The sequence below is a fragment of the Eumetopias jubatus genome, unplaced genomic scaffold, assembly GCF_037043125.1.
Source record: "Eumetopias jubatus isolate StellerSeaLion01/CBP00866 unplaced genomic scaffold, mEumJub1_p1.0 scaffold_6, whole genome shotgun sequence".
NCBI classification, from domain to species: domain Eukaryota; kingdom Metazoa; phylum Chordata; class Mammalia; order Carnivora; family Otariidae; genus Eumetopias; species Eumetopias jubatus.
The window spans coordinates 41,900,020-41,924,146 of NW_028274812.1; the positions used below are offsets into that span (position 1 = coordinate 41,900,020).

At 34.8% G+C, this 24,127-nt stretch overlaps 1 protein-coding gene across 4 annotated transcripts in view; it reads left to right on the forward strand.

Moving 5' to 3' along the window:
- The window catches only part of TBC1D32 (TBC1 domain family member 32), a 196,732-nt gene that overhangs the window by 50,477 nt on the left and 122,128 nt on the right, over positions 1-24,127 (forward strand). For all 4 annotated transcript variants that reach the window (XM_028117067.2, XM_028117066.2, XM_028117068.2 and 1 more), the window contains 5 exons: positions 949-1,091; positions 4,779-4,906; positions 13,083-13,284; positions 13,850-13,932; positions 21,618-21,756. In XM_028117067.2, coding sequence (XP_027972868.2) covers positions 949-1,091; positions 4,779-4,906; positions 13,083-13,284; positions 13,850-13,932; positions 21,618-21,756 — 695 coding nt within the window. The remainder of the gene's footprint in view (positions 1-948; positions 1,092-4,778; positions 4,907-13,082; positions 13,285-13,849; positions 13,933-21,617; positions 21,757-24,127) is intronic.

Sequence of the window (24,127 nt, forward strand, 5' to 3'; positions counted from 1 at the left end):
CCTTAAGCTGCTAACTTTTGGTTCCTTAGTTTCTTGTAGAACACTATTTTGTGAGTATATTAGGTAATATAACCTGAAAATCTATTGATTTATGAAACCAAAAATATCACGCTTATTTTAGTGACTATTCCCTGTGTTGCATTTATTTGTATTTGTGTTTTCCCGTATATATTTTAAAAGAAAGTTTTTACAGTGCTCATTCATTTCACCAGTTTTATGGTGATATAAGTAGTGGTGTGTGAGTCTTAAAAGGAGGTTTTACCTTTTCTGCCTTTTTAGCCATCATTTTGTTTTACTTTCATTTTCTACTAGGCTGGACACTTGAATACATATATATTTTTTTCTTTTTAAAGATTTATTTATTTATTTGAGAGAGAGAGTGCCTGTGTGACTGAGGGGTGAGGGGCACAGGGAGAGGGAGAGAGAGAAAATCTCAAGCAGACTCACCATTGAGCTTGGAGCCCGAAGTGGGGCTCTATCTCATGACCCCAAGATCATGACCTGAACTGAAATCAAGAGTCAGATGCCTAATTGACTGAGCCACCTAGGTGCCCCAAATACATGTTTTAAGAAAAAAGAAAAAGTGAATACAAGTGTTTGCTGGGAAGAGAAAAGTTGTAAATTTGCTTCAAATCACATCTTCACTGTTAGCAGTGACTTAATGTCAAACAGTGAATGATCTTCTGTTGTTTCTCAGCCTTCAGATTTGTCATTTACTTTTTAAAAATTAACTTGAGTATATATTGAGCTTAATTGATCACCCCTTAGGTTTCAGGTTATGACTTGACAATACCTCATCCTTTGGGCATTGCGTTGTGTGATTTTTTTTTTTTAAACTATTTAACTTTGATGTTGATCTTTTTAGAACAGCAATGGCTAACTCGTAAATAAGATACATTAAGTTCTTAATGTTTAAAATTTTAATATCTAAAAGTACTTGTTTATCAGATAATTACTCTCCTGCAAGTATGGTGACTGAAGTTCTTCGGATACTCTGTGATCAAAAAGAATGTGCAATCGAATGCTTATATAATAACACTGTGATTGAGGCACTTCTTCAGCCTATTCATAATTTAATGAAAGGAACTAAGGTTGGTATTTACTAAAGAGAGTCTTTTTAATTGGGTATTGGGAACATTCAATGGGACTTTATTTTTAAATTTGACGTATTTGAAATATTTATTACGATATCTTTCCACATATGAATATTTTATGCTGACCCTCGATTTTTATTTAATGTTAAATCATAGTTTATGTAGTCAGTTGATTTATTTGTTATTGACAGTGTAGGGGGAAAATACATATAACATAATTTTCTTTTCTAGTCAGGCTTAGGTATAAGTATTGAGGGAAGTTATTAAGGTATTTGTCTTGCAAATCTAATCTTGTGAATTTTATTATTTGTTTTAACAGTAATTTTATAGCCTTTACATTATTTTTCTGAAGAGTCAGCTCTGTTTTATATGAAGAACTAGTTTTTTAGAAAAAAAGACTTACACATATGTTCAGAACTGGGATGCTCATATCTCTTTACAGTTTGTATGGCCTGTTCCTTTGCATTATGTAATTTAATCCTTACAACTGTGGCTGAAAGAAGTGGATTGCTCGAGCTCCGACATTTAACAGGTAGCAGAGTTGGTACCACTACTAGCACTGCTCTCTGTCCATTTCTATGACTTAAGCTTCGGGGGAATGACTTAAATCTTAATAGGCTAAAGGTTTTGCCTTTCCATGTCTGTGTTTTGTAGTGTTTTTACTGTTTCCATCTCTTGTGCCCACTCCTCAATGGGCTGGGCAACTGTTCATCCCATCATATAGTCATTATTCATTGCTCATTCAGAAAACATTAAGCATTTATGTGAATGTGGTGCAAAGTATGGAATTGTAGCAAATTAAGGGGATGTAATTTTGATTTTATGGTTAGCCTTAGGAAGATAAGTAGAGAAGGACCAATAGAATTCCTAATACAGTTTAATATAATAGAATGCCATAATGTCAATGGTAATATGAAATATGAACCTCATACCAGAGTTGAGAAATGTGCTCTTGGATTTTGTTTCAGAACTGTTGTTTGTCTTTGCTTTCATATATCTTTAACTTTTTATCTTCTTGTGGCTTCTTTCCTTTATCTGTAAATATGCCTGAATCTGTCTCATAGTTGGGATGAGAGAAGCCCTTGATCATCCAATGCACATCTTTAGCTACCACCTAATATCTGATCTTCTTAACAATTAATTATGGAAGACTGCCATTGTTTCCTGTCTCCCTCTATTCTGTCATGTTTCAAAACATTGCATTTTGATCTTACCTCCATCACATCATTGATTGCTGTTGCTTGTAACTTCCTACACCTATAACTAGTGACCACTTTTCAGACTATTATCTACCTGATTATAGACAACTTCTAAAATTGTTTATCTGGCTTTCCTAAGTTCCTGTATATTTTTTGCCCTCCCTTTCTAACCATTCTTTCCCTGTCACCTATGAGGGCTCCCCTTCCAGGTCCCTGCTGTCTTCAGTGAGTCATGACCTGGTTCACTCTTTTCTTTCGAAAGAGAGTTTTTCCTAGGTGATTTCCTCCAGTCATGAAGATTAGATGTATAGTTAACATCTAAGTTTAGATCTCTTCAACTCTAGATTTGTCTTTAGATGCCTGCTAAACACCTTTTTGAGTTGCTCTATGAGCAAATCAAATGCCATTTTCAGAATAGTAGTTTTTGGTTTGTCAGTGTTTTCTTTTTCTTTTTTTTCCTTTTTTTAAAGATTTTTTTATTTTTTATTTGACACAGAGAGAAAGAGAGAGAAAGTATAAGCAGAGGGAGCGGCAGGCAGAGGCAGAGGGAGAGGGAGAAGCAGGCTCCCTGCTGAGCAGGGAGCCCCATGTGGGGCTTGATCCCAGGACTCTGGGATCGTGACCCAAGCCGAAGGCAGACCCTTAACCGTCTGAGCCACCCAGGCGCCCCCTTTCTTTCTTTTCTTTTCTTTCCTTTTTTTTTTTTTCTCTTGCTCCACTTCTTCAAGCTTGCTCCCATTTTCCCGTGTGATGAGTAGGACTGCTGTACATCTAGATTGCTTCCTCATTTTCTTCATTCCATTTGTAATTAAGCCCTATAGACTTGTTCTCTTATGTATCTCTAAAATCCATGTATGTCTTTTAATCCCTACTGCTACTGATTTTATTTAAGCTCTGATAATTCCTTGCTTGGAATATTGAAATGATTTTCTTATTTTTTCCAGTCTTTAACCTTTCTGGCCTGTCCTCTGTATTGTCACTAAAGCCATCACAATACTTTCCTACTTGTTGCTTGCTAGATAAATGTCTAGGTAAAAAGTCTGAAATTTATCAACTTTCATGTTGTATCCTACCCATTTTTTCCCATGTATTTCACTTATAACAGATTATTTGCATTTTTTGACAAGGTTATTAATATTTCCCTATGTTTGCATACTTTTCCCTCACCCTGGAAAGTCTTGGTCTAAGTGAAAAATTCCTTTCTTCAGATTATAGTTTTTTTTTTTTTTCCTCTGAAAATTTGTCCTAGTTCTTCCTGGGAAAGTTAGGTGTTTATTTCTGCATATTCCCATGTTATCTACTTCTGTAATTATGCTGGAATTATTCTTGAGTGTAAGAAATAGCCCTCTGGCACATTATAGACATTCTGTATTTAATCTTAAAGCATTCAGCATCACCCATTGAGCCACTACTGTATCATTGGCGCTTTGCTAGGTATTTGAAATACAGAAGAGATTAAGACTTATACCTTCTTCTGAAGGAACCTATTCTAATAGGAAAGGCAGACTATTAAAATACTGGATGAGGAATAGAAAGGTTTAAAAAAAACGAATATATGAGAGAAGGAAAGTATTTCAGGCAGAGAAGTTGTTTTAAGAAAGATATTTAAAGTGAAAGTAATCGACTGTATCATAATGCCTAATATAATAAGGAAATATTCAGGTGAATATGCCTGACTCATTAGTTATAAAGCTAACTCACTGAATTTATTAGGCCGTATTGGTTTCAAAGTATAGATACTCAGATTTCTTATAGACAATATGTGTATTGGCAGCTATGCAGGTATAGACAAATAAGTAGGCCCCAGAAAAAACAGGAACTTTAGTAGACTTAGGCTTCTAGATGGGCTCCAGCATTAATATGACTCTAGTTTTTAGTAATTTCCTTGTACTAATTTGCTATATGCTGGCAAAGATGTTTTTAGTATTTCCACTTAAAATTAAAAGTAAAGAAATATGATTTGTTCACCCCCCATTAGATGACATCATTGGTTATTGGTCAGCCCATGAATTGGTTGTTCTTACTCAGACCTATAATTCATGACCCAACCAATTGCACAAAGGAATGGTGTTCCTTAGAAATGATGGCAGTGTGTTAGAAATCATGTATAATAAAATTAGGGTGGATATTCAGGAACTGGTGAGTGGGAAGTAAAGGGCAAGATGGATCTAGAGGAGCTACTGCATTTGTCAAACAGAATTATATATAAAACTAATGAGAACAGCAGTTCTCTCAACTGTCTTAATAAACAATAACTGGTTTGGACAAAAAGTCTATATGTATCTGCCTCATCAACTGTGCTGGTAAGTGAATATAATATAGTGACACATTTAATTCAGACATACTTCATAGCCAAACAGTCATTAACTTTCTTTTTATTGTGGTAATATAACTTTGTTAGACTACACTATCACCCTTAAATTTTAGTCTGTGAAATGTTAGCATGTCATAAAATTATATGGTTTGTTATCTTTTTAATGTACAGACTGCTCCAAATTGCTCTGAAACAGCTTTAATTCACATAGCTGATATTTTGGCAAGAATTGCATCTGTAGAAGAAGGACTTACCTTACTACTTTATGGAGAAAATATGAACTCTTCTGACGAAAAAAGGTATATGTCTGTGTTTTAAGTTTGTGGAATTTTTAGCACATTTTCTCGATCTGATTCAAAAGTTTCCAAAATGTCATACAATATGTTAATAATGAAAATCAGGATAACTATTATAGATAGGTTCCTGATCAGCCACTAACAATGTATTAGATGATTTCAGGTTGAAGTAGTAACCAGAATTATGGACAATGCAGGCAGATTAGGCCTTGATGTGAGCAACTTCAAAGTGAGAATAGGAGGGTTCACTCTAGATGGGATATTTTTGCTTCTTGGGCTCTTTCAGTCTTCTAAAGCGACCCACGATTGATTCAAGTCAAAGCACACAAAGGTGCACAAAGGAAAAGCTAACTTTTCCATCTTCCTTCTCTACCCTCGCTTAGTTCTATCTCCTGGCTGTTACCAGTGGTAACATTTTGGTTATGCTTTTAGACTTTCTCTGAACTTATAATGATCTGTCAAACATTCAAACGTACATTCACGATCATAGAATTTTTGTTTCCTTTTCACAAAAATAGCATCATATAAGATATTCAGTTTTCTTATGTGTAACCATAAGTATCTTCCCAGATGAGCACAAAATGAAACACTGTTTTTAATAGCTCCATAGTACTTTGATATGGCTTTACCATAATATTTTCAAACTTTTCCCCTATTAATGGATATCAGGTTGTCCTATCCTATCCTATCCTAGATAGGATTTTGCTTCCATAAATAATGCCACAATAAGTGTTTTTTTTAATATTATTGATTGTGATGGATTATATTAATCTTTGAATATTGAACTCAGCATTGCATACCTAAAATAAATCCCATTTTGTTGTGGTATACAATTCTTTTTATACATTGTTAGATTTGATTTGCTAATCTTTGTTGAGGATTTTTGTGTCTATGTTCATGAGAGATATCAGTCTGTATTTTTTGTAATATCGTCATCTGGTCTTGATTTATTCTGATGAAAGCATCATAATGAGTCAGAAGCAGAAGAAATGCTTTCTGTTTTCTGGAAGAGATTGTGGAGAATTGGTATAATTTCTTCCTTATATGTCTGATAGAATTCACTAGTGAACCTATTTGGGCCTGGTGTTCTCTGTTTTGGAAGATTATTAATTGGTTCAATTTTTATATTAGATATGGGCTTATTCAGATTGTTTATTTCTTCTTTTGTGAGTTTTGGCATATTGTGTCTTTCATAGAATTGGTCCACTTTTCTAGGTGATTAAATTTGTGGATATAGATTGTTTATAATATTCCTTTATTACCCTTTTAATGTCTATGCGATTAGAATTGATGGTCCCTCTTTCCATTCTGATAATAGTAATTTGTCGTCTTGTTTTTCTTTTTTAACCTAGCTGGAGGCTTATCAATTTTATTGATATTTTAAAAAGACCAACTTTTTTTTCCTCTGCTGATTTTGGTTTTGTTTTTAACTTCATTGATTTCTGTTTTAATTTTTATTTTTTACTTCCTTTAGTTTTAGTTCTTTTCCTAATTTCCTATGGTGAAAGCCTTGATTATTGATTTTTAGATCTGTCTTCTAATATATACATTCAGTGCTGTAAATTTTCCTCTAAGCACTGCTTTTGCTGCATCCTATAAATTTTGATAATTTGTGTTTTCATTTTCACTTCAAAATATTTTTAAACTTCCCTAAAGACTTCTTTGACCTATGTATTTATGAGTCTGAGAGTGCATTCTTTTTAATTTAAGGTATCTTATGGCTCAGAATGTGGTCTATCTTGGTGAATATTTGTGTGAACTTGAGAAAAATGTATATTCTGCTGTTGTTGAAGTATTCTATAGATGTCAGTCATATTTAGTTGGTTAATGATGTTCAGTTCAGCTTTGTCCTTAATATAGTCATGCTGGATCTGTCAATAACATACTTTGTTATATGTTCTATCTCTTTATTGAGGTTCTGTGTTTATCCATTCTTCTGAGTTCAGTGAGCATCTTTATGACCATTAATTTGTATTTTTTTAATTAGGTTCTTATCTCCATATCATTTTCTGAGGTTTTTGTCTTTTTTTTTGTTTGTTTCTTCTGTTTCCTAATTTGTCTTAGCTCTGTTTTTTCTATGTATTAGGTAAAATGCAGGTACTTTTCTCAGTCTTCAAAGAGTGGCCTTGAATAGGTGATGAATCTCTAGTTCGACCTTGTCCTAGCTCTTGGTTGTCTTTCAAACCTTTGTGATTATCTCAACTGTCTGATTTATTATTGATATGCCGCCTTTTTTGAGGGCTTGCCAAGGCCTGTCCATGATCCAAGGGGAGGAAACTCATTTAGCACCTAGTTTCAGTCTGATTAGAAGCCAGACCTTCAGGCCACAGCTTTGAAAGTATGCAAATATATTTAGTCCTGTGGGGTCACATTTGTAATCACTGCTGGCCTCTAGACCAGATCTGGAGGTTTCTCCAGGGTGTGAGTTACAAAAATCTGAGTTCCAGCTGAGTGTATAAGATCTTCCCTGGGAAGTCTTATCCAGCTGTAGTGAGGCCAAGGAGGTGTGCAAGGATGATGTTTTCCTGCTTTTGTTCCTTGGAGGGCCCTCTTAGCCTCTTGATGTGTGGGAAACTTGAAGCCTGTTCCTGAGGCTAAAGCTGTAGGGTAAGTAAATAGGCCTTTTTTATGGGAAGATTGGGGTTGTTTCAGTCTGCTGTTGGTGCAGGGCCCTGGGATTGATGGCCTGTCAAGAATGGTCTTTCCAGTTGTTACACTCTGGTGGAGCTTAGGGCCAGGTGATCAAGGGGTGTGGTTTGTGCCATCTGCTGGCTTGAGCAAGGCAGCTAGAGGGTGTAGAGAACAGGGCACATTCACCAGCTTTAGAAAGACAACAGGAAAGGGTCTTGAGTGTATGTTTCCATGGGCTTCTGTAATGGAGGGGGAGAGTGCCTTGTCTGTATGCTGGCTTTAGGTTGGGAATAGGAGACTTCCCTGACAGCTCACACTCCATGTTCCAGCTGGGGAGTTGGGGAGTACTGCAACTCTCCACCTGGCCTCAGCAAGTGCCACAAAAGCTCACCCCTGTTGTACCAGCAAGGTGGTGGTAGCCCTGCCCTGCTAGCGGGCCATGTGGAGAGTGCATCTGTGGCATCTACCATCCTCATCTGTCTCTGAAGAGCATCTCAGCTGTCCCCCGCCCCTCCAGCCAATGCCCCCACATTAGCAAATGAGTCTCCTTTACATACATACAGTCTAGGGTCCTTTCCAGTCTACTTTTTCTTTGCTGGGTCTTGGGGCAAGACCACAAACAATCCCTTCAAGAGGGGAGTTTCCTTATAGCTCTTTTAGACCCCCTGGATGTTAGCCCTTTTGGTTTTCCAAGCCAGGTGTTCTGTGGGTTTATTTCTCTGGTGTAGATCCCAGGAGTGGGGTCCCTGATATGGGGTACCAACCTTTTACTCCTCTGAGAGAAGCATCTGTCTGGTGAGATCCCTTCTTATGTGTTGCCATGCCGCGAGATGGGGTGTTTTTTTGGGAGACTGTGTCTCTGCTTCTCCTGCCTGCTTTGATCTGGTCCTTTTATCCTTTGTTGTGGGAAGCAGTTCATTTAGTTTTCAGATCTTTTTCACAGGGAAATGATCATATGTAGCTTAGGTGTGTCCATGGGAGGAGGATTTTCCTACCACTATCTTGGACCTCCCCTCCGGGAACTTGCTTTTTAAGTTTTTTACCGTCTATGGGGCGCCTGGGTGGCTCAGTCGTTAAGCATCTGCCTTCGGCTCAGGTCATGATCCCAGGGTCCTGGGATCGAGCCCTGTATCAGGCTCCCTGCTTGGTGAGCCTGCTTCTGCCTCTCCCTCTGCTGCTCCCCCTGCTTGTGCTCTCTCTCTACATCAAATAAGTAAATAAAATCTTTAAAAAAAATAAAAACTTTAAAAAAATTTAAAAAAAGGTTTTTACCATCTAAGAAATTTCCTCAGCTTTATTTTCTAGCCCTTAGATTCAGATTGTGGTTTGCATTTCTTAAGTTATATTTTTTCTATAAGAGAACATTCTTATTCTACTATCCTCTTGTTTCATGAGTTTTAAGTTCTCTTATATCCATGAAGATACAGAGTTTTCATTTCTCATTTTCTTTTTTCCTTCCACATTGATTTTTCTATTTGTTGTCTTGGTTTCTGATTTTAAATTAGAGATTTCTTCAGATACTTAAAAAGTCAGTAAATAGCTATTTGAAAACTATGCAGGAACATGGGACCTTGTTACTTGTGGTCTTTGCTGTGGGGGAATCTTGCCATGGATTCATTTTGGGAACCTCTAATATCAACCTCTTTAGTCGTTGTTCTGGTCAGATTCCATCGAGAAGGTTCCTATAGCTAGCTGCCTGCAGAGAGTATAAGCTTAGTGGGAGAAGATTACTGGGTGGAGAAAGTGGTTTTCAAGTTTTACTGTATAAGCTTTGATTTAACCCTGTGGTACTCTCTACTGTTCTTGATCTTTGCCTGCTTTCCAAAAGATACATGGGAGTGGCTATATGGAATGTAGAAGGGAAGCTGGTCAGACTTCTTTTTAAGTTGACTTTCAGGCAGCTCTTCTGTTTTCAGTCCCACTTCTACCCCTAATTTCAGAGATACTTGATATCACCAATTTGAGTTTTTTGAGAGATTCTATGAGATAAATTGTGTTCTGTTTTCTGTATTGTGGCTGATCATTCAGTTTTTCCAGGTCCTGAGTTACTTCTTGTTTTTTTCAACTTTCTAGATTCCAAAACATCGTTACTGTCACATCCTTTCTTTTCTCCTTGACAGCTATAAAAGCCTTCTGAAAAATTCCCTTCACTTTTGCGTTTTAGTATTTTAAGAGGGTGCAGATGTGAATGTATGTGTTCAATCTGCCATATTCAACTGGAAGTCTTTTTCTGTATAGATAGTAATCTTTTGTAAAATGAAGAAGACTAACCTTTTGTCATGAGTTCTAAGGTTTCTTTTTATTCATTACTTCCCTATTTCATTGTTTTTTTTTTTTTGCTTATAGACATTTAATTATGTAGTCAATTTTTCCCCAATCATTAGTATTTCTAAGTTTTTAATTTTTTAATTTTTAAAAATTTTTTATTATGTTCAGTTAGCCAACTTACAGTATATCATTAGTTTTTGATGTAGTGTTCAACGATTAATTAGTTTCCCTTACGTTGAAGTTAAACAGATAAGATTAAATGTCAAGTTTCTTTTGAATCACCATTGTGCTGTGGTTGTTTCTGATTATACTATTTATATTGGTAAAATACTGGAATCATCTCAAATGTCCAATAACAAGAGGCTAATTGATTAAATTGTGTTTGTACAAAGGAGCACTTAGCAGCTGTGCGATAGGAACATGGAATTTTTTTATGTATTGCTGTGGAGTTATCTTCAGGATATCTGTGAACAAACAAAACTCAAAAGAATGTTTTAGAATGCTACATTTTATATAATAGAAGGGACTATGAATAAACCAAATCATATTGTTATTTTTCAAAAGGAGTGATAAAAGGGTAAACTGAAAAGTAATAGTTTTAGAGGAAGAGAGAAAAACATGTGGATAGGGAGGTAGAGATGGAGGATATATGGGTTATACCTTCATTGTACCTAGATTTGACTTTGGAATCATGTCGCTGTTTTACATGCTGAATGTAAAAGTTAAATCAAAAAGAAAAATTCACATTTCAAAGAAATTCAAACAAATGGGAATAAGTGAATTTAACTACCAAGCAAGTTAGTGACCTACCCATGCAGAGGAACGAATTACCCCAAGTGACCTGATTTGAACATTTCTAGTGGGATATATCATAAGGTTGGAAGAAAAAATTCTCAAAATAATCTTACACTGCAATCAATATATTTTGAAACTATTATGAACATATTCTAAAATAAATAAGCAATTAGCATCATAAGGAACTAGAATATAGAATTAAAGAAGTTAAACTTGAATTTTAAATTCATAATGGAAATATAAGTATTAATTTATTTTTCTTATGCTTTTCTCAGAACTACCACTGAAGAGGCCTAGAAGTAATAATAACCCCTTAGCAATGAGTTGGCACCCAGACTGTGGTCTCTAAATATCTTTTTTGTTATTGTTGTTTTTTCCTAAAAAAGGGGGAAGGGATCCTTGAAGGTAGTTATTTCTGCATTGGGCCAGGAAATATGCAAGGTGATCCTGAGGTATCTTACCATTCTAGAAAGTAAGGAAATTATCTAAGACTAAAGACATAGTGTCAGAAGTACCCCAAGCTACCAGAAGGGGCCTCCTACTGGTTTAAGGTAGATAATTTGAGGATTAAAAAAATGACTTTAATGATTGACATACATAAAGCATGCAGAAATGGTTTTAAAAACACACTAAAACTAAAAAAAAAACCCTTGTCAATTACCAGTTGAGGTTGTGAGGACACCAACTCATTATTTTGCAAGTTGGTTAAAAATGTTCAAAATCTTTTTTCTGTTTCCTGTACAAACTGTATTTTTTTTTCCAAAGATTTATTTGTTGATTAGAGGGAGAGTGTGCAAGCATCAGTACGAGTGGGAGGGGCAGAGGGAGAGAGAGAGAATCTCAAGCAGAGTCTGTGCTGAGCCCAATGCAGGGCTCAGTCTCCTGACCCTGAGATCATGACCTGAGCTGAAACCAAGAGTTGGACACTTAACTGACTGTGCCACCCAGGCACCCCTGTACAAACTGTATTTTAATATAACTATTAAGTTACTGTGGATAAAGTTCTTCATAGAAAAATTTTAGTTAATAAATGCAAAATAACTAGAAAATCATCATTTGGTAACTCCTAATGAAATAGTTGATTTAGGAAATTATCATGAATTGATGCTAAAACCATTAGGTAAAAGGCTTGATGTGGGGAGGACTTCCCACTGGAGAGTTCAGGCTCATACCATCTGACCAGTTGATTTTTAGCATCATTACAATTGGGACAACCAGATATGTATCTAATGATATGATGCAGTAGAAGGTACACAACAGCGACCACCTATGAAGTTATTTGGCCAAGAAAAAAGAAATTGAACTTTAAGCCTCTAGATATAATTATCAATTTATAAGAAATATGGAGAAGTAGAGGAACACATTAAATGACAGCATGGTGAAGTAATTATCCATATAAAGAATGGATAGGGAAAATATGTCATTTCTCCAAATTAATGGCATGGGTAAAAAAGAAAAGAGGGGGCCTAAATGATCACAATAACTTAATGCACTCTGTGAAACTTGTTTGAATTTTGATTTATATAAGTCTATTATAAGGAACACCTTAAGACAATCAGAAGAATTTTGATATGGATGGATTATCAGATAATATTAAAAAATTTATGTTTTGTTAGTTGTGGTATTGGCATGTAACATAGAAACCTTAATCAGTTAGAGATGTACACTAGGTAAAATGATGTTTGGCATTTAGCATACAGTATTCTAGTAGAGGTGGGCAGAGGGGAAGGTCAGGGAATAGATAAAACAAGACTGGCAAAATGTTAATAACTGTTGAAGATGGGTGGAGGGGTACATGGAAAGTCAGCACCCTATCCTATCCACAGCTTACTGTGTTTGTTTTTAAAGCCAGAAAAACTAAAAGTGTGCTGCTCTGGAGCTAGATACCCTGGGTTTGAGTCCTGGCTCCACTTCTTACTAGCTATGTGATATTGTTTAAGTTACTTAACTCCTGTAAGGTTTAACTATATTTCCTTATCTTTTTAAAAAATGAAGAATATATCTACTTCATACGGTTAGTGTAAGAATTAAATGAGTTAATACATCGAAATACTTAGAACAATGCCTGGCATATTAAGTATTTACTATGATTTCCTTATTTATTATTGCTATGAAAGTGGCCCAGCCTCTGAAATAGAGGAGCTACATCCTATTAATGGCTTGGGAACTCAGGATTATGTTTTTACTACAATCAGGTGAAGTTACATATGGCTGTGGGCCCATGGTGTCTATAACCTTTTAAGTGTATAGTTTTGCTTTTTTCTATCTGTGTATTCTTTTTTCTAGTCTCCTGTAACTGTTCTCCTTATTAGACATTTGTCTGTACATGTGTGGGAACAGGAATATTGATATGTTAGAGAATAGGTAGAGAACCAAAGGGGAGCCAAGTAAATGTGAAGTTTGTGATATGGCTAAACTTTTTGGTAGTACTTTAAGAGGTCATGATTTATAACCTTGGAATCACTTTTAGTCTATCATGTTTTAGTCCTACAGGTGCTCATATAATTGCCCAGTTTTCAAAAAAACTTCTTGATGAAGATATTTCTATTTTTTCTGGATCGGAAATGTTGCCCATGGTTAAAGGAGCTTTTATCTCTGTGTGTCGTCAAATATATGGTACATGTGAAGGCTTACAAGTGTTAATTCCTTATAGTTTGCATGAGTCTATAGCAAAGGCGTGGAAGAAGGTAAGAATTTTCAAGCTTTTTTCCCTTCCTGTAAATCTTTATTTCAAATATAGTCACCATTATAATGCAGTTAAAATCTTTTACTGGGGCAAATATGAGTTTCTTAGCGTCACAGTACTCTAGGAACATAATGCTTTTTAATTTGGTACAGGATGACTTCACCTCATTTCCAGGGCAAAGTTCTAGGACCAAACTGGGCACTTCAAAGTCTTTTCTTCTGGTAGGAGAGGCTTTAGATAAATTATCTTTGCATAAACTGACATTCTTCTTTAGAAGCTATTTCTGAGCAATTTTTACAGACAGGTGTGGCTTTGTTATGGACACTGGAGATTATAATGTAGCAATAGTCAAATGTAGTATGTATCAGTGAACTACACTGATTTCCCCCACATTTATATACTTCCTTTATAAAATAATTTTACATGATATTTAATTAAAAACCAAATAACTTAAAATTTGAAGGTAATTTAATTTTAATTATATTAAGGATCAACTGTAAAAATGTATCATGAGATCTTATGAATAATGCTATCTATAAAAAATAATGTAATCTGTTGTATTTTAGACAAGGTTGCTATCAGAAAGAATTCCTACTCCAGTAAAGTGTTCGGATTCTGTTTCTTCAGTAAGCCAGGAATCCCAAAACATGTAAGCACAATTGACTAAACTTATGTTTCTCTACATTTGCTGAAATAATTTAAATGAGAATGTAGGGGCGCCTGGGTGGCTTAGTTGGTTAAGCGACTGCCTTCGGCTCGGGTCATGATCCTGGAGTCCCGGGATCGAGTCCCACATCGGGCTCCCTGCTCAGCAGGGAGTCTGCTTATCCCTCTGACCCTCTTCCCTCTTGTGCTCTCTATCTCTCATGCTCTCTCTCTCAAATAAATAAATAAAATCTTAAAAATAAAATAAAATAAAATAAAAAAATAAAAAATAAACGAGAATGTAATTGAATGGTATAGCAAAAATACACCTGAAACTAATATTACACCATATGTTAATTAACTGGGATCGAAATAAAAACTAAAAAGGAAAATACAGGAAGGTAACTGTATACATATAGGATTAGGGAAAATTACATCTAGGGGGAACTTGAGAGATCATGTCATACTTTTACCTTAAATCTAGCATTATTTATTATACTTGCTTTATCCTGTGTTTACATTTTGGGTTAAGAAATTGGATCTGTTGTAATGTTTCCCGAAAATGTGGAGAATTCTCAAATACTAGATTTGGAAAGCTAACTAGGGAGTTCCCGTAGGAATAAAGTGTTTTCATATGCCAATGAAGTCTATTTATATTTAAATTATGATTTTTCAAAATGTGTGGGAATGCATTTTATTAGATTTTGGCATTGGAAAATAATTAAAATCAGTATTTACACTGGTTTTTAATTTAGACGTCTCCATGTTTTTTCACAAATACCAATAGGACATGGAGTCAGATTAATGAGAAAAAAAACATTTTTTAAAAATTAAGATCTGGTAACTTATGTACTGGAATTCTCTTCTTAGTTGTTGGCATACTAAACAGGTAATAGAACTTTAAGGGATATTCTTAAGAAAAATTTAAAAATCAACATTTCAGGTAGACATAGTTTAAAGAAGTCAAACAAAAAGCCTTTTTCATTTCCTTAACAGTGTGATGGTTCAACAAATAGTTAATTCTTCTCTAAAAATCAGCTAAATTTTTTTTTCTGATAGTTGTCATAAACTTAAATCCATTGCCATTGTGTGTGTGTGTGTGTGTGTGTGTGTGTGTATGTATGAGAGAGGAGGGGAGAAAATTTCTGCAATTTTTGAGGTAATTTTTAGATCTGTTTTCTTTTAAAGATTTTATTTATTTGAGATGGGGGGAGCACAGGAGCAGAGGTGGGTGGGACAGGGGTGGCAGAGGGAGAAGCAGACTCCCCACTAAGCCAGGAGCCTGATGTGGGCTCCATCCCAAGACCCTGAGACCATGATCTGAGCCTAAGGCAGCCGCTTAACTGACTGAGCCACCCAGGCACTCAGAGATCTGTTTTCTTTGAGATCTTCTGTGATTTGTCATTTTTCATTTCATTCATGCATTCATTTTCATATTGGACCAAGTGCTTTGACTTCTTAGGATACCTGTATGCCTTAAAGGAGCTTATTGTGTCCTCTAGAATACAAATAAATACAATGTGGCAGTATAGTATGCTAAATTTATATGATGGGGCCATGCGGGGTCCATTGGGAGGCAACTTAGGGGGGAATCTTTCCATAAGAAGTTGTTAAGCTACTTTAAAGAGAATATATGTTAATTGACTAAAAACTAAACATTATTTCAGATGGAAGAAATGGTCAGTAGGCTAGAAGAGGAAACATGATTAATGTAGTTAATACATTTTACTCTCAGTAATATTTTTAGATTCTGAAGTTAGAGTGTGAAGGAGCTAATAAATTATATGCCATTCCTTCCCTCCTGAATTGTGAACCAAGTAATAGTGATAAAGAAGTCAAACAATTCAAAACACTGAATAACACAGGCTTCCTAAGATCTCAAGAATTAGATTTACCCTTCTGTCACAATTGGCAGTGGACAGCCATAGGCTTCCCTCTAAGGCAGAGCTTAAGATCAAACTTAACTACATAGTAGAACAGAGCAGAATGTGTGCTTCCTACAGGTAGCTGGATCACAAACAAGTAGGCTGAGAGAGAGGCATTGCTTAGCTAGGCATGCTTAGGTCATTCTCCAAATCTCGAGAGTCCCTTCTTCCATGAGAGGAGTAAGTGATTAGGTGGGGAGGGGCAAGCAGTGTTAAACTGGGAAACTTGTTTCTGGGGGGAAAAGGAGGTTCCCTCAACATGACATTAATGTCTTAGAAACAAAAGATTTAATAGAGTTTTTGATAATATAGAGTCAGAACTGTTGATTTCATTTTCATTATCAAATTTAAATTAGCACTTAGAGTGGAATGTCTTTTGTTCTTTTGTGTTAATTGAGAAGTTGGTATGATAGACATTATTTGTTGCTTCATAATTTGGTAAAACTTGAGTGTAAAACCATCTGGGTCAGTTAGTTAACTAAACATGTCCTAATGCCAGTACATAGCAGATTCCTAATATTGTTTCTTTTCCTTTTTTTTTTAAATTCCAGTATAATTAACATACAGTGAGTGTTAGTTTCAGGTATACAGTATAGTGATTTAACAATTCCATACATTACTCAGTGCTCATCATGATAAGCATACTCTTAAACCCCTTCACCTGTTTTCACCCATCCCCCCACCTGCCTCCCCTCTGGTAACCATTTGTTTGTTCTAGATAGTTAAGAGTCTGCTTTTTGGTTTGTCTTTTTTTTTTTTTTTTTGGTTCATTTGTTTTGTTTCTTAAATTCCACATATGAGTGAAATTACATGGTATTTGTCTTTTTCTAGCTGACATATTTCACTTAGCATTATACTTTGTAGCTCCATCCATGTTATTTCCAATAGCATGATTTCATTCTCTTTTATGGCTAAGTACTATTCCATTGTGTGTGTGTGTGTGTGTGTGTGTGTGTGTGTGTGTGTGTGTATGTGCAACTGTATATATATATATATATATACACACATATACATATATATATATACATACATATATATATATATATATGCACATACAGATACGTACCACCTCTTGTTCATTCATCTAATGATGGACACTTTGGCTGCTTCCATGTTTGGCTATTGTAAATAATGCTGCAATAAACATAGGGGTACATACCTTTTTAAATTAGTGTTTTTGCTTTTTTGGGGTAAATACCCAGTAGTGGAATTACTGGATCATATGGTAGATCTATTCTTAATTTTTTGAGGAACCTCCAAAATGTTTTCCACAGTGGCTGCACCAGTTCATGTTCCCACCAACAGTGCACAAGGGTTCCTTTTTTCCTCCACATCCTCGCCAACACTTGCTGTTTTTTTGTGTTTTTCATTTGAGCCATTATAACAGGTGTGAGGTGATATCTCACTGTGGATTTGATTTGCATTTCCCTGATGATTGATGTTGAACATCTCTTCATGTGTCTGTTAGCCATCTGTATGTCTTCTTTTATGAAATGTCTATTCTCGTCTTCTGCCCATTTTTTAATTGGAATAAGTTCTTTATGTATTTTGGATACTAACCCTTTATCAGATACACCATTTGCAAATATCTTCTCCCTTTCCTGATACCTTTCTTGAATCAGTGAATAAATTAATAACACTTTTCCTACCTCTAGACACTAGTCTCTAAATAATGACACCAACAGTAAGACTGATATGATAAAGGTAAAATTAAGAGTAAGTTGCTAAAAGTCTTATTTTTGAGCCTCTGACGGACTAATGTTAGGTATTTTGATCTTATATTTTCTGATAGCATATGTTAGAGATTTCTCCTCCATCCTTCCATTTATTGATGTTTACTACAGAGAAGATGGAAGTATTTATATAGTCATCATAGGGGATTGGTGTCTTTTAAATCTAGACTTTGAATTGCAGTCTCAACTCAAATTTCTACCATGCTGGTTTGGTTGATTAATTGTGACGACAAGCTATGTGGGATCATCATTAGGGTGACCATAGAGAAGAATATAATCAGAGGGACAACAGGGTGCCCAATCCGCCCCAACCAATCATCAAGGGGTCTTTAGAAAACTAGAGGGTGAAGTAAAGTTGGGGGTAGGGGGAGTGTTTAATCTGTAAAACTCAGCCTATGATCTCAAAGAAATAAACACCTAAAACTCAATTTCCATGAAAGTGTCTAACCCTCCATAATATCTAACCATTCAAAGAATGGAGTTCTCATAAGCTGACAAAACCATGTGTTCTTTGCCGTTGCCTTTATCTCAGCACCAATAAACAAATTCAATGGCTTGGATTTTCCATTTTGAAATAGTATCTTCTCTATAATTGAAAGAGAATTAAATGCTAAGATCATGGCAGAAAAAATCAATTCTCTGTAATTTTTGAGAATGGGATGCAACCTATAAGTTTTTTTGCCTGTGTTGTTTTATTTGGGGGGTGGGAGTCAAGGTAAACTTTAAAATTCTGTTTCTTTAATGGCTAATGGTTATTCAGATTTTTTATTTGTGTTTCAGATATTTGATTATATTTTCTAAAAATACTGCATTTTTTAATCTAAACATACACATTTTTGTTGACTTGTTCAAGGTATTCTTGTATGATTAAAGAAATTCTTTAGCTGTAATTATTTTTTGAGTCTTTGTATGTTTTGACCGTTTTCCCCCCTTAACTACTTTGTTGCATTAGTTTATGCAAAGACCAGGTTTTGGTTTTGCTAATGCTCTTTTCATCTCTCTCCCTCTCCTTTTCATTGTCTCTCCTTCCCTCACTTCTGTAGTACAGGAAAGTAAATGAAAAGGGAAATGAGAATGGATGGTGAGAGAAGCAATCTACATCAGCCATACTAATTTTAATACTATTATTTTTATATGTAGCACTTTCATATTAAGCTCTTTTAAATATTTTAAGAACTTTCTATTTTGATTTTACTCTTTAATCCATGAAATATTTGCAGTACACTTGTTTTCAAACAGTTATTTTTACTACTATCTTTTTTTTAAACTGTTGACTGATAATTTATATTTTCAGAGAATCTGGATGGAATGATATGTATCCTTTTAAGTTGGTTGAGCTTTTGTGATGTAGTACAGGGTCAGTTAAACCCATAATCTGCCTTTGCTTGAAAAACCTTACTTTGTGTTCTTTATTGGAAGCTCCTAATTTTTCTTTTCAATCAGTTATTCAATTTGTAGACATTTATTATTTTTGCCATTCATTGAAACTTGTAGCCCATTCTTTCTCATAGGCTCACCTTTTTCCCCCCTAATAAAGTATATTTTTAAGTTTCCAAATAGTTTTCCTTTAATTATTCTTTAAGGATTTGAGAGTAGTTAACTGATACTCTCTTTCTATCTGAAAATGACTATTTTCCTTCCAACCCACAAACCCACCCCTCAGTGTATCTGTTCTCTCCATCCCTTCCCTACCCTCTGTCTCACCCTCACTTTTTTTTTTTTTTTTAAGATTTTATAGAGAGAGAGAGGGAGAGAGAGAAAAGGGGCAGAGGAAAAGGGAGAGAGCGATCCCAGGCTGACACTGTGTTGAGCTTGGAGCTGGACACAGGACTCAATCCCACGATCCTGAGATCATGACCTGAGCTGAAATCAACAGTCCAACGCTTAACTGACTGAGCCACCCAGGCGCCCCTCATCCTCACTGTTATGGGTAGTTGATAGTTTCTCTGGGTATAAAAGTTTTGATAGGTAATTATTTCTCATCAGTATTTCAAGCTATTACTCCATTTTCTTCTGGAATAAGTAGTAACTGATGAATCTGTTAATATAATCACCATTCTCTTATAGGTCATATATTTTGTCTCTCATAGCTTATGATTTATTTGTGTTGGGTTTTTGTTTTGTGTTTTTTTTGGACTGGTGTCTTTCCTCAAATCTAGAAAATTCTTATTATCTTTTTAAATATTCCTTTCCTTCTCTTTTACTGCTTTTATTTGATGTATGTGGAGACCTTTCAGTATGTGTTCTGTGTCTCCTCTGTTAAACATTTATTTCTTACTTATCTGCTATCCAGTCAATCTTTGTACGTGTTTAAGTGGCTGTTTTTTTATTTCCAAAATTTCCAAAAGTTCTTTTTAAAAAATGTGCCTGTTTTTATTTCCCTTTTACTTTTTGCTTCAGTTTTAATAGAAAAATTTTAAAAACTTCCTTTGAGTATCATAAATTTATTTTAGTCATTACTTCCGAAAATTATTTCAGCTGGAATGGATTCGTTTGATAAGTTTGATTCTGCTAGCTCTTAGCTTTAGATATCTTTTAAAGTTTGGGAGTTCATTTTTGAGAGATTTTTTTGTTTGTTTCCTTCCTTAACTTTTCTCCCTCTTCCCTTACTGTGTCTCCCTACTTGTGTTTTTATGTTCATTTCTTCATGTCCAGTTTTATGGTTTTTCTCTTTATGGTCATGTTTTAAATAAATATTGTATTGGCATTTTGAGGCTTCTGTCAGTGATGATGTAGATATCACAGATACAACTGAAGAACTAGAAAATAAATTGATCATATGCTCATTTCTAGAAATGAGGATCTGTCTGTGTCTTCCTGTTGCCCTAGGCTTATGGCTTGTCAAAGTCCCACTTATAGAGCCTGTGTTATACATATGTATATTGTTATATGCATTTTGTTATATGTGATTTTTTTTAAATATATAAATTTTATTTTAAATCAGTTAAATATATATTATTTTTGTTAGTCTTACCCAGTCCTGGGTCTAAAGCAGTGAACCTAATACTGGTCTTTTGTCTCATATGTAATTCTGTTAGTCCTTTATATCCTACTGGAACTAAATTTGGTTTCCATTGTCTCTGTTTACCTTAAAAATAGAGTTCCATTTCTTTGTATTTCTGTTCTCTGTCCATGGTGGAATTTGTTATTTAACATGGTTATCTCTTTGGCCATTGCTTTGTGATTGGCATAGAGGATATGTGTCAAAATATGTACTAATCATTCTTGTTTTGATTAGAAAAGTCCTGGATTTCAAATTTCTTTACAGTCTTTTTCAAAACAGACTCTAACACTTCCTTAGTAGGGAGGGGATTGGCACACATCTCCATACTCACAGTTTCACTATACATGTAGATATTGGTTTTTGGCCTACTTTTATATCCAGTTTCTTTCCAGACAACTAGGACTATCCAGTAGGTAGTACATTTTCTCCTTTTGGTACTTGTGAATGAAGTGCTCATATCCCCTCCTACATTTCCATGTTTCCAGCTCTGACTCTTCTATTAATGGTGTCTTCTGAATGTTTCAGACTTTTTCTCTGAAGAATGTTAGTGGCCTTCCTTTTAAAAGTGTTTTGAGGAAAAAAATATCATTCTCCAAAAGTAAAATTAAAAACCTATGAAAATAAAGCTACTGTACCTGATATGCTTTAGAAAGTTGGAAGACAGATACTCTGTAATGAAAAGAAAAGTATAGAAATAATGGAGATTTGGGACTTGGGGACTCCAGGCCCAGCAGAATTATGGTAGGAGAAGAGAATGTAATTAAAGTGAAGATGAGAGAACCTAGATTTAATAAAAATGCTGACACCTATAGTTAATATTTGATTAAAGTTAAAATTATTGGATTAGAAAGTATAATAATAAAAACTCAATATCAAAGAAACCATACTTTTTATCTTATTTTTTAAACTGAATACTTAGCCATCAATATATACTCTATAAGGTTACCAGCAGTATTAAGCTGAAATATTTTCTTTTCAGTTTTGAATGTAATAAAGAAATGCATACCTTTCTTTTTACCTGTTTCAGTATGGCTTGGGAAGAGAATTTGTTAGATGATTTACTAAATTTTGCTGCCACTCCCAAAGGACTACTATTTCTTCATAGAACAGGTGCCATCAACGAATGTGTGACGTTTATGTTCAATCGATATGCAAAAAAATTACAGGTATGAATTACCATCTGCTGCAGGCAAAAAGAATTTTTGTTGCTGTAAAAGCCATTAAGAACATCATTTTGTCTTCTCTGCATGAAGAGGTTATTAAACCTCAATTAAAAAGCCATATAACATTGTAATATTTAACTTGATATTTTTTTCAGGGAAGGATTAGAGTTGTTGTTTCTATCTGTGGATATGTTTACAGGATGGGAAGCAACCAGATGGAATCGAAAAATATAGTTAACCATCCAGATGTGTTATAAATATAATAAACATCTGGTTACACTAAAACTGGGTGGAATTTCAGGAGAGGGAGAAACCTCTTTGGGTCTAAATATACATGTTAATAAGAATTTAGTCCTCACATTAAAAAATATTTGTAGAGAGATTTTACTGATACTGTTAAATAAAATGTAGAGTATAATTTAGTCCTTTCTCAGATGTTCAGTGAGATATATTCAATGAGGTATGTTCAATGAGGTATATTCAGCTTTTTGGTGTGATAGTATAAACATTTCTGAACTTCTTGGCTTTTTAGGGTCATATGTATGCTTTTAAAAGTGTCTTCTTTGTTTCTGGCATCTGTTGTATATTGATGTTACTAGGTTACCAGGTTGTAAATACCTTTTTATTTGTTCTTCAGTTCTAATTTCCTGCTTTTGCCTAAGCCTGTAAAAGCACAAAAACTTAGAGTTTTTGCCTGTGAAGAGTTAGCAGTTTATGAGGGAGGGTCATGACCATCCCTTCACAAATAAAACATATGAACATTAGTTCATGGGTTTATGATATTAGACTTGTATGTGCAGATATGTTTTTATTGTTCTTATTTAAATGGATCTCAAGTATAGAGAACCTAATTATTTACATGCCTCAGTTTATGGCATACTGTAAGATGTCTGTCTTGATTAATTTTATTCCCCTGCCATTTCTGATTTACAGTTCCATTTCACCCGGCATGCATCCCTCTACCCCAGGCTTCCATACTAATGTGTTTAATATGTGTAATATCCTAGGATGTATATACTTCTTGTTGAATATTGTCTTAGTCCATTTAGGCTATTAAAATACCATAGATTGGGTGGTTTATAAACAGCAGAAATTTATTGCTCACAGTTCTGGAGACTGGAAGTCCATGATCAGGATGCTAGTGTGGTCAGGGGAGGGCCCTCTTCTGGTCATACATGTCTCATTATGTTCTCACATGGATAAGGGCTAAGGAGCTCTCTGGGGTCTTTTTTGTAAGAGTACTAATCCCATTCTTGGGGACTCTCCACCTCATGATCTAATCAAGGTCCCACTTACTACATCACCTTTGGGGATTAGGATTTCAACATATGAATTTTGAAGGGACACAAACATTCAGACTATAGTAAATATTGAAGTTTCTTGGGAGTTTTAAGTTTACATAAATGAATTTGTCATTTTAATATGAATTTCTCTGCTGATGAGTTTGAATCTCCTTGTGTACTTAGTTAACCATTTGGATTTTTTTTTTTTTTACATTTTTGAAAATATTCAAGCAATTCAAAGACATTTTTCTTTCTCATCAGATGCTTGAGACTATGCATACATAACTTTTGCTACTGTGATAATATATCTAGGACTAGATGTCATTGTTTTAACATTTATGAATATGAAAAAAAATCTAGTCTTTCTTTGTACCACACTGGTGGTTATAATAGAAGATACTATTCCCTGTTCTCAGTAATTCACAACCTTATAATATGATACAATACTTTAATGGTGCTTTCTGTTATTCAGGACTTGTTTTGGAAAATTTAGATTCTCTGGTATCTTATAAGAAAGCCACTAGGCCATTTCCTTAATTTTGCTGAAGAGAAAGTAGAGACCCAGGCTTGTTAAATGATCTGTGAATGCTCACACACCTAGTTACTGAAAGCAGTAAGACTAGAGCTCAAATTTGTCTTTAACAGTGTTCCTGAAAGCTAACTCTTAGTTTAATAAAGGATCTCTGACTTCTCTGAAGTTTTTCTTTGCCTCTTCCTTTTCAGTACTTAATGTGAATTTGGGAGGCTCCTGTGGCTGCTAGTATCAAAATAAGTAGGGTCAATGGGGATGACTGATGAGTAAGGTGTTTTTTCAGTTTTTATGGAAGAGGGGAAGCCAGGAAAAAGACATTCATATTTCTGTACCTCTGTGTCATCTAACTACAGAACTAATGTATGGTAAATTAAGGAAAGTGGAAAATATGAGTAATAAAATTAGAAAAGGAAGGCAAACTTAAGACATGAATAGCAGAAAATTGAAGAAATCTAATTCTTTCCCATGGTCTTTTAGTTCCTTTCTACTTTTTTTTTTTGCCCTCAAAACTGAATGTACAGTTATATTTTTAAAATTTGGTTAAAACAGATCTTTTTAA